The sequence below is a fragment of the Colias croceus genome, chromosome 19, assembly GCF_905220415.1.
Source record: "Colias croceus chromosome 19, ilColCroc2.1".
NCBI lineage: Eukaryota > Metazoa > Arthropoda > Insecta > Lepidoptera > Pieridae > Colias > Colias croceus.
The window spans coordinates 4,594,398-4,610,893 of NC_059555.1; the positions used below are offsets into that span (position 1 = coordinate 4,594,398).

The window sequence follows — 16,496 nt, forward strand, 5'->3', positions numbered from 1 at the left end:
TCCATCCTCAAAAACTTTCGCATTTACAGATAATATTACCAGATGATATATTACCCAGTAGGATAAGGTACTTTTCAAACGACCGATATAAGATATTCTCAATCCATAGCGTATAGCAATACATTAATGTATAAAAATATTAGTTGAAAAAACTCATAACTTGAATATAAGTAGGTGTTTGGCTATAATTTTTTAATGATGTTTATCCGCGGCGACACGAGTAAATTGTTCATACAGTCAAGTCTATGGTGAAGTCCCGCGAATAGCAGATTCTATTTATTGCTCAATTTATCAATAAAAGCTAGTAAGTAAATATTAGCTCTTTAACAATTATTTTAACAAACACGATGACGAGATATACATAACACGCAATACCTATATCTATTAACAAAATCATGTAAATTATTTGATGGGACCAAATTATTTAAAGTTAAAACATACAAGTTAAGTAATGTTTTTAAATTCACAAATTATAAAACTATTGGTATGATTATTGTAGCCTTTTCAAGGAAACCTTAATATCGGTTTTCAAGCGGTTTTCAAAATGCACGCGTTTACAAACTGACGCCCCCGTTTGTAAATGGCGTAATCATAATAAGTACAATTTTTTTGGGACATATTATATAAAAAAAATCTGACCGTCACGCTGACCGTCATTGGTTTGTAACCGTAATCTATCATTTTTTTCATGCCACTTGCTTTGGCATCCACTCATTTATTTTCCAATAGTTATAATCTAAGAACATTTGCCAATATTTCGGTTTGTCGTAAAATTATGTATCTGGTTTGATCAATATAGAGATTTTATTGTTATGAGCCACTTATCCCCAAGGAAGTATGTTCTGTCAACGTCAGGGGCTTAGCAGGAAATAACGAAAATAGATCTTGTCCGAGAGCGTTTTTAAATAAAATGCGGACATGATCCGCCGTCACGGTCGTGTATAATGTTATTGATAATATTCATTTATCCTTCTTAATGAAATTGGCTTAACTAGTGATAGAAACGGAGGCTAATCTATTACATCATATTATGTAGAAATAATGAATATAAATTTACTTTTTTAAAAAGAGTGATCGTCTTTTTCAATTAGGTTTTGTTATTACCTAACAATGATGAATATTTGGCGTAATAAGAAGTTATTTGTTAAAATACTAGTAGAAATAGATATAATATAGTCTCTATATAATTAAAATGATGTGGAAGTTGGAACGCATTCAACTTAATATGATACCGACTCTACACCACTATACATTGTTATACTTAAAAAATAAAAATAATATGCAAATTTAAAAAGGTTTCTTATAAATAGCAACACATATTGAAATCGAAAATATTTTTCTTTTCAATACAAAACTAATATTTGGAAATACGTTTTGCCGACGTTACCTACCTATGTTTTATAGCATAAATCAATATAAGTACCTAGGTATATTACATATTTTTTGCGTTATGCCTACCTACGAGCAACCTCGTATAAAACACCCACTATCTCTACTACATTATTTAATATAAATGAATAGGTACTCAAGTACTTATATAATCTACCCGCAAATATACAAAAAAAACTAGTCGACACGACAAATCGCTAAATTTAATTACATATACATTCATCGTCGGTTAAATCTTAGTATTGTGTTAAAGAAGCACATGTTAAAAAAATATTTCTAAGGTAGGTAAAATGAAAATGCTGCCCAAGCTTTTTTTACATGACTTATATTCGTAAGAGATATTTCTTCCATTTAATTTTAATGCCAATCAATTATTTTCTTCTATGATTTTATTAAATGGTCTTGAAAATATCGAATCAATGAAACACAGCTATAGAGACCTAGAAAACGCTATGCATGTTTCTTTACAATGAACAAAAAATCTACAGGCGATCTAGCATCAAGTGTTCATTGAATACACGTATTATTAGCGACTTATCTCAGTGAAGAAAACTAAAACATCCCGAGTACGCTATAGCATGTTCACCGTCTTGACGCACCTATTTTTAAGTTCCAGAGATTATCGAAACACGAAATTCCGCTAGTAGCGAAGCGCGCGCGCCAGACGCCGCGTCTATTTCATCTTTTCAATCCTCCATTTTTATCGTATATTTTGATAGGATTATCATAATTTAAATTATGACTAGTTGTCACATTGGTGTATTGTGCGGTGAATTATAAGTGTGTATATTTGTGATTTACATTATCATACAAACCACACAAAACAGAGTAAGACAACCTTTCAGGCGTTTCCATATATTATCCATTCACACACTTTTTATGCAAGTAATCGAACACTAAACTTCTTATAACCCTCTAAAATAAAAATAAAATATAATAGAGAGCTTTTGTAAAAGCTACTCTAATAGATTCTATTGCAGCGGAAACTGATGGTATCTGTTATGAATTATGAGAAAAAAAAGATAAACATCCACGTAATAACGACTTTGATAATGACTTTCAGTTTTGCCTGGATTTTTATTAATAGTCGAAAGGTTAGGATTAGATCTGTTTCAATAAATAAGTTTACCGGTGATTTTCCTTTACTAAAATTCACTACTTTTACAATACTTTTATATCTTACTAGCTGTAATCAATTCAACGATAAATGAGCAAATAATTTTACTAATTAACATAAACCCTAATCGACTATATTAGTATTATTCAAAATTGCATGAATTAGCAAAAGTAGAGCTATTTCTAATTTAACTATGTAAAATCGGGCAATCTTAGCTAACGAAGTATAACTCATACAATTTTAAATATCCCTTAAAAATGTAAATCATAAACAATCTTTCCATGTCTTTGAAAAATTTGCAGTAGGTATTATTTTTATCTTCGATGTAAAGTTTTCAATGTCTTTAGTCTTTCATTACAAAGCGGAGATAAATATATCTGAACAGCTTTTCCCAGACAATTTTATTGAATGAAGTCGTTTGGAAAGATTCAATGGTCTTATCTATTTTTCTAACCTATTATATCATGCGGCACAGGTAAGGGCACAGGGCACTAAGTTCTTCTTTTTATAATATATCTTATAACTAGCTTTCCGCCCGCGGCTTCGCCCGCGTTTTCAAAGAAAAACCCGCATAGTTCCCGTTCCCGAGGGATTTCCGGGATAAAACCTATCCTATCTCTCAAGTTGGATCGAACTGCACACGGTGTGCGAATTTTATTATAATCGGTTAAGTGGTTTAGGAGTCCATTGAGGACAAACATTGTGACACGAGATTTATATATATTAAGACTAGCTTTCCGCCCGCGGCTTCGCCCGCGTTTTCAAAGAAAAACCCGCATAGTTCCCGTTCCCGAGGGACTTTCCGCCCGCGGCTTCGCCCGCGTTTTCAAAGAAAAACCCGCATAGTTCCCGTTCCCGAGGGATTTCCGGGATAAAACCTATCCTATCTCTCAAGTTGGATCGAACTGCACACGGTGTGCGAATTTTATTATAATCGGTTAAGTGGTTTAGGAGTCCATTGAGGACAAACATTGTGACACGAGATTTATATATATTAAGATATTTTATTCATTGTCATAGTACCTAATATGTGGTATATTAGGTACTATTAACATTTTAAATTACATACATACTTCATATTTATTATCATTTCATACAATTATCATCTACTAATATTAAACTACAAAATAGTTTTTAGTATTTGTATAAATTCATTATTTAACAAGATCTCCTCATGAACTTCTATATTCCTATAAAAAAAATCTATAAAACAAGTCCAACCGTTTTTCATCAACCGATAGGTATAAGTAATATTCTTCAAATTCTAGCAAAGAACGCTAACACTTACTTGCACGTAAAAAAAAATCAATCAAACATGTGAAATACACATAGTGACTAAATGTTTACAATCTAAGCACACAACTTTATCCACAGTAACACAATGCCAATCGGCAACGTTAGTAAGGACTCAGGTCCAAAGCGGGAAAGCTTTAGACCACCGTGGGTCAAAGATAAGGACTCAGAAGCACCTCCACCATGGCTTCAGAAGAAATTGAAGCCAGTAGATAGCCCGAAGCTTGCTTTGCCCGCCCAGGAAGAATTTACTATAAAACCAATCAAACGTAAGTATGTGTGTTGTTTTAAGAATTTAGTTTTGCTAAATCAATTACGTCACAAAAATTAGGAAGACGTGGTAGGGCGGGCGGCGTTGTATCAGCCGCCCTTGTAGATTAATAATGTTACTTATCGTAATTCGTACGATGATAGATATACCTACTTTGAGAAATTATACATTTTTGTTTAAAAATATTATACTGTGCACTGTGCAGTGTGCACTGCTTATAAGCTCACTGATTATAAGTAGATCTGTTTATAATTTTATAAACAGATCTACTGCTAGAGCTTTCATTCATTCTTTCCTAAAATTAGGAAAGAATGAAATCTTCATCTTCATCGAGGCAGAAATGTACCAATTTTTTTTTTATTCTTCTGAGACATAAACGAGATATTTTATTTTAAATATTTATTAACTTGTTTGAAAATCATTGTTAGTTTATCACTCAGAAATAACAAGACGATAAATTGCGTCTAGCGATCCACAACAATAGTCAATCATATGTTAACATTCGTAAAATTTTTAATGAATCTCTCACGATATAAATAAATAGCAGAACTATAAATAACGATACACTATTTGGCTTCCTAGCAATAATTAGCGTAAAACATAGTTATATATTAAATAATAATAATAATGAGTGTAATATAACACGTGACGATGCGATGTTCTCCCACATGTATGAAGTAACATCCAAACTTATCTTTTCGTTTTTGGTTGAGCAGCTGTTTTAAATCATTTCCTATTCATGTTTCACATAAATAGTATGTGTTTTTGAACAAATAAACGATTCTGGAAGTTTTGGATAAGGTATGTAGAAATACTTCACATACTTTCACTCAAATACATGGTTAATTACAAGTTAAATATCTTTTGAATTTTTTAAATAGATAAAAACACTGTTTTTGTTTCTTATATTAAAACCATCATCAATCAATTAATTAATAATGAATTGATTAATTCTCGTTTTACTTTAAAAATCTTAGTTACCGCGCGCGTCTAAAAAATGTCGCATGCACTCTTCAGTCATGCTACGTACTATTCGTTACGTACTAACAAGTTCATATCCAAAAGTGCATGTAATGTGTTGGTATATACTCACCTACATAATGACGTCAACACGTAGCCAAAAGTTTGGCATGGACACCACTTCTCAATACTTTACTCGTTCCCAAGTTCGTTAGTCTGGAGTTGGAAGTGTGACGTGGTGTGTGTTCATTACAAGGGAACTGTTACGAAATTATATAGTGGATTATGTGCTAAGGTATAGCAATAATTTGAAGTGAAAATGTGTTGAAAACTGCACAGCGTTGCACTGCAATTCGTTTGTATACTCAGTTTTTATCCATAAAGTAGCAAGTCATATAGGGTCCATACAAATTCGATAGACGTAACGATTATACCTTTTTATTATTTTACATAATATACCTACGTCCAAGAAATAAGGAGCTATCGCATGTGAAATGGATTCTGCCCTGGTACAATAATTCAGAAATATACGTTGTACCTACTTGTAATTATAATTTGCAAAGTTAACAATTTAAGGGAATTTCATATAGTGTTGGTAAAATAATTCGTTTCTTAAGTCTTTATGCGGCTTTTGTTCATGTAATTAGTTTAAATTTTTAAAAAATTTCATATTTTTTTCAATTTTATGTTCTTGCGTCTCTGTTTAATAAATTGCGCTCCTTATAACGGTAACTGTTAAAAGCCAATTTGTTTACAATACTTGGGTATAATTATCGCGGACAATCAGAAAATCTTAAAACAGTATCATGAATCGTTACAATTAACGTTTCGGTGAGATATTCCAAGCCAGTCGACGCCAACGAATCGCGATATTTTTAGAGACGACACGCATTTTACAAAATAAACGTAGATGTTGGAGTTACACTATGATTTATAAGAACGATTTGAGAAGAGAGTAGTTATTTTAGTTTTATGTTGCGTATGTGTCGAATTTAGAAGCAAATTTATATAATAAGCCCTCAAATTCTAAAAATAATGAGCGAATGTTTAAAAAGTTCAACTGAAAACAAACGATTCGATTACACTAATAAATAGCGTATAAATGTACCAAGGTGAAATATTCTCTCAAGATCGAACATTAATTTTGATTATAGTGTAATCAGTTAGATATAATAAAACATTTCACAAATTAGCCCTTATAGTTTTGACAAGTAATCGCACTAAAATAGCGAAGGTCGGCCATCTTGGCAGCGGCCATGTTTATTTACGTCCGTGAATGCTATCGAATGCACACAGAACGAAGCGAAAACACGTGTTGCAATTCGTTTACCTAATCTTCACACAAATTCTCATTGCAAAAGTAAAAGTGATGAGACTGTTATGAGCACATGCAAGCAATCAATGACCATACTGTGTGATAATAATGCGGCATACGCCAACATCATTGCACTAAAAAACAGTGTAATTAATACATACCTACTTACTAACGCATTATCACCAATACAGTTGTTCTCTCTTTCACTCTCACGCACGAGACATAATACATGTCTCACTCATGTACTTCGTAATAACAACTGCCGATTAAAATACAAAAAGAACGTCCAGCCACGACGCTGAATGGTGCGTGACTAAGTGAAACTCGGGCACTTACCTGAGTTTTTTCTTGCCAAAATAGAGAGCGGGTAACGTATCTAGCTCTTTTATATATCATAGGCAAGCAATAGATCATGGGGCTATCAAATATTAGTTCATATCATCAGTAACATTTTAAAGATTTAAAATGTTATACCTACAGCTGAACAAAAACCGCATATTTTCTTTAAAAAATGCAGTGTATTAGACATTGAAACATGACGAGACCGAACCGTCAGCAATATTCCGTGCCCTTTTAATATTTAACGACTTATTTCCACAGCTCTATTAAAGAAACAAGCCACGATTAGAGCAGAACCTACTAACGGTTCATCTGAAACATTAGAAGAGAATCTAGTCAAGCCTTCCGCAGCGAAACAAGCTGATAAGGCCTCCAGACCGGTAGGCGAAAAACCTCGATTCACAAAATCTTCTTTAAAATCAACTGAAAAGTCAACTGATGACAAACCTTCGCCGAGTAAGCCTGTGCAAAAAGTAAGCATCGTTGACAAGGTCAAACCAGATGATAAACCCGTAGCCAAAGTATCAAAACCCGAAGATAAAACAGCAACAGCAAAGGTTCCTGAAAAACCAATTCTAAAGAGTGTTAAAACTATAGATGATAAAGCGAAAGAGAAATCCGTTAGTATTGTCGATAGAAAATCTGATAAGAATGAAACAGCAAAGCAAAATACATCAAATGATGTCACTTTAAATGGTAAAGCAATTCCAAATTCGCTTATTAAAGAAAATAAACTAAACGAGAAACCGACAGAAAAGGTGAAAAAAGAAGACAAATCAAACATGGCGACGAAACCACCTACTCCTATTGAAAAATCTCCTTCAAAGGTAATTTAATAAATTAATAGTGATTATATACTTAGAATTATATTTTATTTAAATAAATAATTAAAATTTCAGCTGCCACCACGTAAACCCTTGCAAAAAGCGCCATCAAAAGACGATGTGATGCTGAAAAAATGGAGGGATCCTCTACATGAACGTGTCAAGGAGAACATCGATAAGACTCTAGCTAATGAAATACCCAAAGGACATACACTTACCAAGAATGAAAGCTTAAGAAGTAAGTAGCACAGTGTCATAATAATTGAACATTTAGGTAGATATTTTTTATAAAGCACGCTGAGTTAGGTACGAAATCTTTTGAGTACTTAGTTAACAGTTCCGTGTTGTTATAAGTAACTATTTAGGCCGTGCGCAGACGACAGACTATCCGTGACGCACTTTTTAGTCTGTCAAAATAGAACCTATGAAATTATATGCAGTAACGCACACGACACGCAAAAAGTCCGGCGTACAAAAAATCCGTGTAATTCGGGCAGATCGCACCGCGCCGCATCGCGCCGCTCCGCACAAAAAGTCTGTGAAAAAAATAGAACGTTTGCTTCAACAAGCGCTAACGCAGACGGCGCACACTTTAGTCGGCAATCTGCAATTGCTAGGGACGTACGCACGCGATCTATTATCATGCCAGAGGTCGATGTAAATAAGTTAATTCAAGAAATTCAAAACAGACCAGCAATTTATTTTTTTTAAATAGCAACTCATCAAATGTAGTAACAGACATTTTATAAAATTTGAAAAAAATTGCCGGATGTTGTTTCAGAATCGAATGTTTAGTATGGAACTGTCCCTTCAGTAATCTTTCCGAAAGTATAGGATGTACCCAAAATTCTCTATTTCTTCTTCTTTTTCTGTACTTCATGTACAAAATAATACTTCGCGATCTCTGCACGATTTCCATAGCGTCTACGTCCCTACAGCTCTGCCGACAAAATGATCGAAGATGTGCGTCGTGTGCGTTGAGTCTGTGAAAAATCCGCGACCGACTTTTTGCGCGTCATGCAGACTTTTTGTGCGCCGCAGACTCGATCGCACAAAAAGTGTGCCGTCTGCGCCGGGCCTAAATACGATGTTTTATTTTGTTGCGTTCAGCTTTTGATGGAAACATTGAAGTATACGAAATATACGTTTAAAATATTAAAAAAAATTACAATTTTAACAACAACAAAAAAAGATTCGTTAGATGAACATAAAATGTAATACATGATGAGAATACTACATTCGCAGTACCATAATATGTTCAAAGTAGAAAACCAAAAAAAAAAAACATTTCTGAGCCTATATGCTACTTGAATTTATTTAAAACTAATGTTTTAAATTCGTTGTAATCATCATTACTACTGGTAAAGTCATTAAAAAGGTTGTTTTCAATATGAGTATGTATAAATATCATTCCGCCAAATCACGATCGAATTATCTCGATGCGTATCAATCAAATAACAATCTAATTGTGTCCTATGCACATACAAGTCGCTATTTGGCAGTTATCACAACGATGACGGGCAGGAGGAAGATAAAAATATAATGACGGGTTACTCCATCCTAAATTCCTTTTCCACTATTCATTGTATTGTCTTCAATTAACTGGTTATGAATCTGATACAAGCAACGTATTTTTTTCGGAATACCTATTCGAAACGTCCTAATTATCCAAATCTAATTAACTATTTTACTGATGTACCAATAATGTATAAACAAAGGTAGACACTCGACATATATCCATTAAAATTCTATCCAAGCTATTCCTTTTGATGTCTTCTGCAATATACAGTTTGTGGTCTAAATGTGATCCAGAATAGTCTCAGTTAGTTCCGTGTGCGACGCGGGCACAGATCAGGTGCAAATACTAACGATCTCTATTATGCTTTACAAAAACATTTCAAAAGTGAATATACACAATATAAGTAGCGATTAATTATTATTGATAAAATTCACTTACGGAGGCACTATAAAATGACGGAAGTTAGTGATAATTGGATTTCCAACATTGCAGGTATAAATAAATATGCAAGTCTTATAGTATCCCTTAATTGAATTAGTATCCAATACTTTGATAGACCGTGTCGTGTTTCAGGTGTTTTATTTATTAGTCTTTTATACTCGCCGTTATCATTTCGTATCACTGGTTGTACAGATATTTCTTTTATGGGATTAAGTGAATTGGTATTTATGTTATTAATAACATTTCAGGCTTACTGAAGCCTACGCCACCACCACCGCCGCCACCCGCACCACCAAAATTGCCACCTCCACCGGACTTCAAAAAGCCACAAATTGATCCAAACAAGCTTAAAAAAATTGAACAACTTCGTAGTAGACCTAGGAGACGTCCTGATTGGAGTGACATGATGAAAGAGGTTGAGCAAGGAAGGAAATTAAAACACGTTGTTTGCAATGATCGGTAAATATTTAAATATTGTTCTTTCATATTATTATATGGATAGATTTTTTTTATATATACAATAAAATGTGTAAACAATGCTTTGATAAAATTTCAGTTCGAGCCCCATAATAACAACATCTGTCGTTGTGAAGAACAAAGGGCAGTTTATTTTCGAGTCCGAGCAACCAAACTCACACAATGAATTACTTAAAGAGATTTCTAAAGGTGTAAGATTAAAGAAAGTTAAATGTAATGATAGAAGTAAGCCAAACTTAGAAGGATTGAGAAAGTTCCGAAGACAAATGACGATAGAAGAACAAGTTCAAAAGTCTATGTCTCAGGCCAATTTAGCAGCACCAGGCGCTGCAGTTGCCGAGGTAATACATACATATTTGATTTATTTCTTTCAACAAATCGTCTAAAGGGATTCTTTCACTTAAAGGATTTTTTTATTTGAAGGTTCCAGCTGCTGAAGAAGAAGAAATTGATGAAATGGATGACATTGATAGAGTGAGGGATGATCTTCAATCAACTAAACAGCTTTTAGCGATAGAGTTAAGGTAAAAATCGTTTTACATCAACTGATTTTTCATTTTGTGCATTGTTATGAACCATATTATACGTGTATTATTAATGTGTTTGAAAAACTGATTTCAGAAATAAGGAAGCGCAAGAAAGGGAAAATAAGCGACTTTTAACAAGGATACAAAATTTGGAAGCCGAATTAGCGCGTGAAAGAGCATTTATTAAACAGGAACAACACAAAACAGTTATATCGGTCACAGATGCCTACGATGAAAGATTAGTGAATAGTTTAAAATTAGAAGTAGAAAAGGCTAAGGAAACAGCTGACAGTTTGCAGAAACAGTATTTACAGGCAGCTGAAGATCGTGATGATGCGCTAACTGAGTTAGAGGAAGTTAAAAGGAAAAATTCTGAATTAGAAAAGAAATTAGAGCAGGCCCTATCGGTATGTTTTGTTCTAATTAAAAATTTATTCTAACTCTTTTTTATGTGTACTTAAATTTTGCTTTCAATAAATAATTCGCAGTATTTCGAGGAATTTGCTAATTCAGGGGACTCATTGTCAGTCAATCAAAAGAACTGGTTAGATTTTATTAAGCAATGCAAGTCGTCAAATATAGACATAACTTCTCCAGAAGCAGAAGAACTCAAAAAAAAGATAATAGCTAACAATAACGCTTCCGCTTATACTAACAATTGCCAAGAAGATGAGGTAAAAACGATATATTGTCTTGTCTTCATTAGATGATATCATTCGACAAATCATAATTATTGTATATATTGATTACTAAATAGCTACTAGTATAAATATCGAATATTTATGAACCATAGTAGAATCCTCGAAGAGCTTAAATTTCCATAACTTAGTTATTGCATTTTCATTATTTTTTATTTTTTTCACAATATATAAACCTTCGTCATCATGATCATGCAACTATTCACACATAGTTATCAGTTACGACAACATTTATTTTTCATTTTTGATACAAGTATTTTATTTATTTCCTGTAATTCGCAGGGTATCATGCCAACAAATGTGGGATCGAGAAGATCCAGTCACGCTATTAAACAGTTATCTGTTACCAAAGATGATAGCTTTGAAGAGGAAGAGGAATCTGATGACGAAGAAGTGAGTTTTTTTTAATACTGATAAGATTTTTAAGCTAATATTTTAATATTAAATGAGTTTCATGTAGCTGCCATTTAAATACGGTGTGTTAATTACAAAAACAATCTGTACTATTTTTGAATAAGTCCTTGAGCCATTTTGTTGTATTTTTAATTAAATTATTGTTTACATGAATATCTTTGAACACATTACAGGAAGAATCAGAGGAAAAGAAACAAAAGCGATTGGAGAAAGAAGTCCGTAACATGCGAAACAAGATTAGGCATTTGAAAGAAAAACAAGATAATATGAAAAGAGAACGAATGGCCTACAAGATGTCACTAAAGAACACGCAAGCAGCTTTGAAGTAAGTAATAAAAACATTACTTTTTAGCAAAATATTAAGGTCATATCTAATGTAAAGTTTTACTCTTTTTATAAAATAAAATGCAAAGATATGTAGGTATCTTAAAGCTAGAGCTAAAGTTATGAGTAATTACCTACGCATAATATATTTTATCACTAATTGCAGGAATGAGAAAAAGAAATATAAAGAGCTCAAGCGAGAGGTCGATAAAATGGCTGCTATGATGAAGGAAGTTGGGTCTGACGAAGATGAAGATGAAGAAGTTGAGGAAGAGGAATCCGAGGATGAAAAGAAGAGTGGATCCGAAGAGGAGGAAACGGAAACTGAAACAGAACAAGACACAGAAAGCGAGACCGAAAGTGAAAGTGAACCTGAGGTAGGACAACTTAATTTAGAGCATTTTAGTGGCTTATCACCTTACAAAACTAGTAGATACTTATTGTAACTAATTAAAATAACTTTTTTCAACTGAAAGTCAATCAACTTTGTAACCTTACAGGATGCACCTCTGCCAAAGAAGAAAGATAACCTAACTCAACGACTAAAAAGACACGAAACAAGAGTGAACGCGTTGAAAAAGGGCAATACGTTGTTAATGGCAAATGTAGATAGGCTTAAAGATGACGTCCTCAAGCAAAAAGAAATGTCCCTTACTCTACAGAAAGAGTTGGATTCTCTCATCGACGATCTCGAGTAGACTGTACAGTTTATAAATGACTCACTTTTGTACTTTTATAAATACCAAAAATTAGATAACTATTACATAATGAATCTATTAATTAAACTTTATTTGTGATGTGATGCTTTTGCTTAATTTCATAAAATCTCATATAAATCAAGTACTTACACATTTAATTTTTATAATGTAACGTTTATATAAGTTTTAACAGGAAGTGCTTGAGTGGCTCTGTAATATTGTTAATTAAGAATTCTGTATTATTTTATTAACCAACATTCATGTAACTTTTAAATATAATGTAAACATATAACTATTATTTATTATATATTATACGCATTATTACATAAGAAATCTATGTTTTATTTTCTTCCACATACGGGCACGGGCAGTGGGCACCCTTTTTCTAGTACCAGGTGGCTGCTCGAAATTCAGAATTATAATTAATAGAAGTTCAGTATTAAAAATGAATAAATCGTCATTTTTGCACAAATTATAATTAAATTAATGTTAATACGGGTACACAATAATAACTTTTTCTAGGGCCAAAAATATTTGTCTACCACAGAACAGTAAAAACAAATACCTGTTCTGTGTTGTCTACCATAATCACTTGGACGTCAGTTGGTCCGTAAACAAGAAAAACGAAAAGCTCAACTTTGTTTTTTTTAAGGCGTTAATAGGGGCTAGCGACCTTGGCGACGATTTACTAGGCGGAATCGGCGCGAATCTATCGTAGTAAAAGTACGTAGGTATAAAAATTATTTAAAAAGATATTTGGATATTGAATCAAAATTTAAAACAACCATGCCATGTGTTTCAATTTCATAAACACACTGTAAAAACACTACATTAATTGACATTATATTGACTTAGCGTTTTAGTTTAAAGTACAAAAATCGACCTCAGTTCATGATTTTTTTCCAAAAAACCTGATTGTAAAACAAATTAAAACAACCATGCCCTTTATCATATTCGAAACTATAATATACATTTTTTTTAGATATGTACATAACGAATCTAAGAAGAAAAACGGTTATAACTAGACTTAATTTTCGGTATCAAAAGGGGATTCTACCCGATTCAGGCCATAAAGCTATTGCATAGCTTCTATCGCGGGCCTTGATCTCCCCACTCCGACGGACGGGCAGAGGTGTGGCTTGAAGGCATAGCATGCAATAGCTTTACCGCGGCAGTCCCCGAGTGCCACACGTCGTTTTTTCATTAACTTTAGATTTCCTTTCGAAGAAGAATTTCGGTATGTACACCATCCCGTTAATTAATATTTAATTATGAAACCCAATAGTCTGTGATCTGTCGCCACTCATAATTTTTTTGTTACATCATAATATTATGAAATATGATAAAATTAATGAAAGTCAATTAATAATTCGAAATCTTAGTTCGAAACAGTTAGTTCCAAACATTTTTTTTTTTCCCAATTAATTGGCTTTTGAAAAACGAACGTGAAATTTGTAGGTATATTTTGTCGGAAATCCGAATTAACAAATAAGACGTCACGATATGGAGTTGAATCGGTCCTATTCTTAGTTGGATGGTTTTATAATTCATGCGATCCACATAGTTATTACATATTATATTAATTATTATTATTATTATATTAATATGATTACCTGTAAGTAGGTACCATGAATTACAAAATATATTAATGTAAAGATTACTGTGTCATCAATTATAAGTAACCCATTGAGCCCCAAGCGGCCCGATCGGTCCACGACACAATAGAATATAGATCTTCCGGGTGATTCCGGGGCCTGAGTTAATAATTCCTACACTCGGCAAATAATTGTCACCATGTTTTCTACTCATTAAACTTTATCGACATCTATAATCACTCAACAATAATTAATACACTTGTACTTACCGCTTGATAAAATATTCTGGAATCTTAGTACAAACTACAAAATGTATGCAGGCTATTTCTTCCAGTAACATCAACAACATAATATTATGTAAATTCAACATTGAAGGATCTAAAGCCCCTAGTACACAATGGCCCATGCTGATCCATTGCAGGCCATTGCCATTGTGTACACGGGGCAATGGTGTATGATGGCGGGCAATGGTCTGTCGTGGCTAGGGTTGCCAGGCCATAAAATGCAAAGGCCGGACTGCGCACTATATAAGGCCGGACATTTTAGCCTAAAAGCCGGACATGTTTTTTTTATTGCCAAACATAATGTTTTTACAGCTGGGCTGTTGAAAAAAGTATTTATACGTGGTGAAAAGTGAGGATATTCGATATTTATTAAAAGATGGACATAATTTTTATAATAAAAAAACTCGTTTAAATAAATAAATAAATAAGCCATTTATTCGAAATCTCACTTATTAATACCTAATATACAATTTTGTTAGTAAGTAGTTACTTAAAAAAAACTAAGGTTACTTATAATTAGTGTTAGTTATATTATCTAAGAGATTTCGACCCCTATTTGGGTAAAGGCCTCCTCCATCCTTTTCCATAACTCTCTGTCCTTGCCTGTCTTTATCCAGTCTTTTCCTGCGACATGTATTATATCATCAGCCCACCGTTTTAATGGTCGACCCACATTCCTTTTCCCCTTTGGTCCATTCCATCTTGTAGCTTCCATGGTCCACCTTCGGTCTTCATATCGTGAGATGTGCCCTGCCCATTTCCACTTTAGTGAGAGTGCGTGTAAATATTGAGAAAACATTCCCCAACCCGACTTGTCCTCGTGGGGAATTAGACTGCAACCCTCCACCTAACACGAATATAAAAAACTCGTTTACGAATTTTAAATGTTTATTAAGTTACACTATTACAGTTTTACTTACAAATGGATCATCAGTCTTTTGTAGATAATTAAATATTATTAAAACTAAAAAACAAATGAATATAACTCTCTTTTGGCATTCTTAATACTATAAACTAAAAAATATAATAAAACAAATAAAAATAATCATTCTTCTGGAAAGTAACAAAAAGATAATATTAATTTTACGGCTAGGTAAGAATTTACTTTATAGTAGGTATTTATAGAACCATTTAAAATCTTTAAAAAATAACAAAATCTAGTTATATTTGCCGGCCGGAAGATAGTTTGCTCTCCGCTCGCCCTTGTCCGTTCGGGTCGGGCGCTCGTCCGCCCATCGTCGTACGAATCGCCACTCTGACAAAAAGCCTGACAAAAGCCGGACAGGCCAAACACGTACATATTTGGCCGGACGCGACTGCAAAAAGCCTAACATGTCCGGCTAAAGCCGGACACCTGGCAAGCCTAGTCGTGGCGCGCAATCGGGGAGTTGTCGGTTTTTTGGGCACACTTCAAAGGAATCGTGGCGTAGCGTGGCCTGCGGTGTTCACACAATGGGCCATTGTTTAGTTCGTAACCGACCGCTGACCGGAAAAGAGCACATTTTTGGTGCGTACTAGAACTAGAATTTTATTTTATATTAAAAATATAGTATTTGATCGCCTAAAATGTCAGTATCGTGGAGCAATGAAGAAACTTTCAGGTTTATTGATTTATATCAATCTGAGCCCTGTACGTCCATCGCGAGTGGCTTGCCAGGCAGCAATGAGACATGGGCCATTGTGTGAACAGCAATTGATCGTGGCCTCCAGTTGTGCATTGCCTGCAATGGATCAGCATGGGCCATTGTGTACTGGGGGCTTAAGATTGAAGGCGGTTTATTTGAATTTTGACGTCTCAATTAAAAAATTTGTTAGAATTTTGAACTAGATGGCGCTGCGACAAGCACGTCCGCCACAGATCTACTAACGTCCGCCATAACCACAAACAAAGAGTATAGCCACCAGATAGCCACCATATAGTAATAATTAAAAAAATTTGACATTATTTGACAGTTGACACTTGACATTTGACAAATAATTCAAAATATTTTCAAACGGTAGGTAACGGTTG

The 16,496-nt window shown here is 33.8% G+C and overlaps 1 protein-coding gene across 3 annotated transcripts; it reads left to right on the forward strand.

Annotated features, from left to right (window-relative positions):
- The first annotated feature begins 2,047 nt into the window (after positions 1 to 2,047).
- Positions 2,048 to 12,705, forward strand: LOC123700048 (titin homolog). 3 transcript variants are annotated; one of them, XM_045647154.1, is made up of 13 exons: positions 2,048 to 2,169; positions 3,881 to 4,068; positions 6,946 to 7,511; positions 7,584 to 7,746; positions 9,717 to 9,927; positions 10,025 to 10,286; positions 10,369 to 10,469; positions 10,567 to 10,879; positions 10,961 to 11,146; positions 11,453 to 11,563; positions 11,758 to 11,909; positions 12,075 to 12,285; positions 12,409 to 12,705. In XM_045647154.1, exons 2-13 carry the CDS (start codon positions 3,888 to 3,890, stop codon positions 12,604 to 12,606), a joined length of 2,655 nt encoding a protein of 884 aa, XP_045503110.1. In that variant the 5' UTR covers positions 2,048 to 2,169; positions 3,881 to 3,887; the 3' UTR covers positions 12,607 to 12,705. The 3 variants fall into 3 exon arrangements, with proteins under 3 accessions (XP_045503110.1, XP_045503112.1, XP_045503111.1); XM_045647155.1 differs by having other exon boundaries at positions 2,065 to 2,217; XM_045647156.1 differs by lacking the exon at positions 10,961 to 11,146 and having other exon boundaries at positions 2,056 to 2,169.
- The last annotated feature ends 3,791 nt before the right edge of the window (positions 12,706 to 16,496 follow it).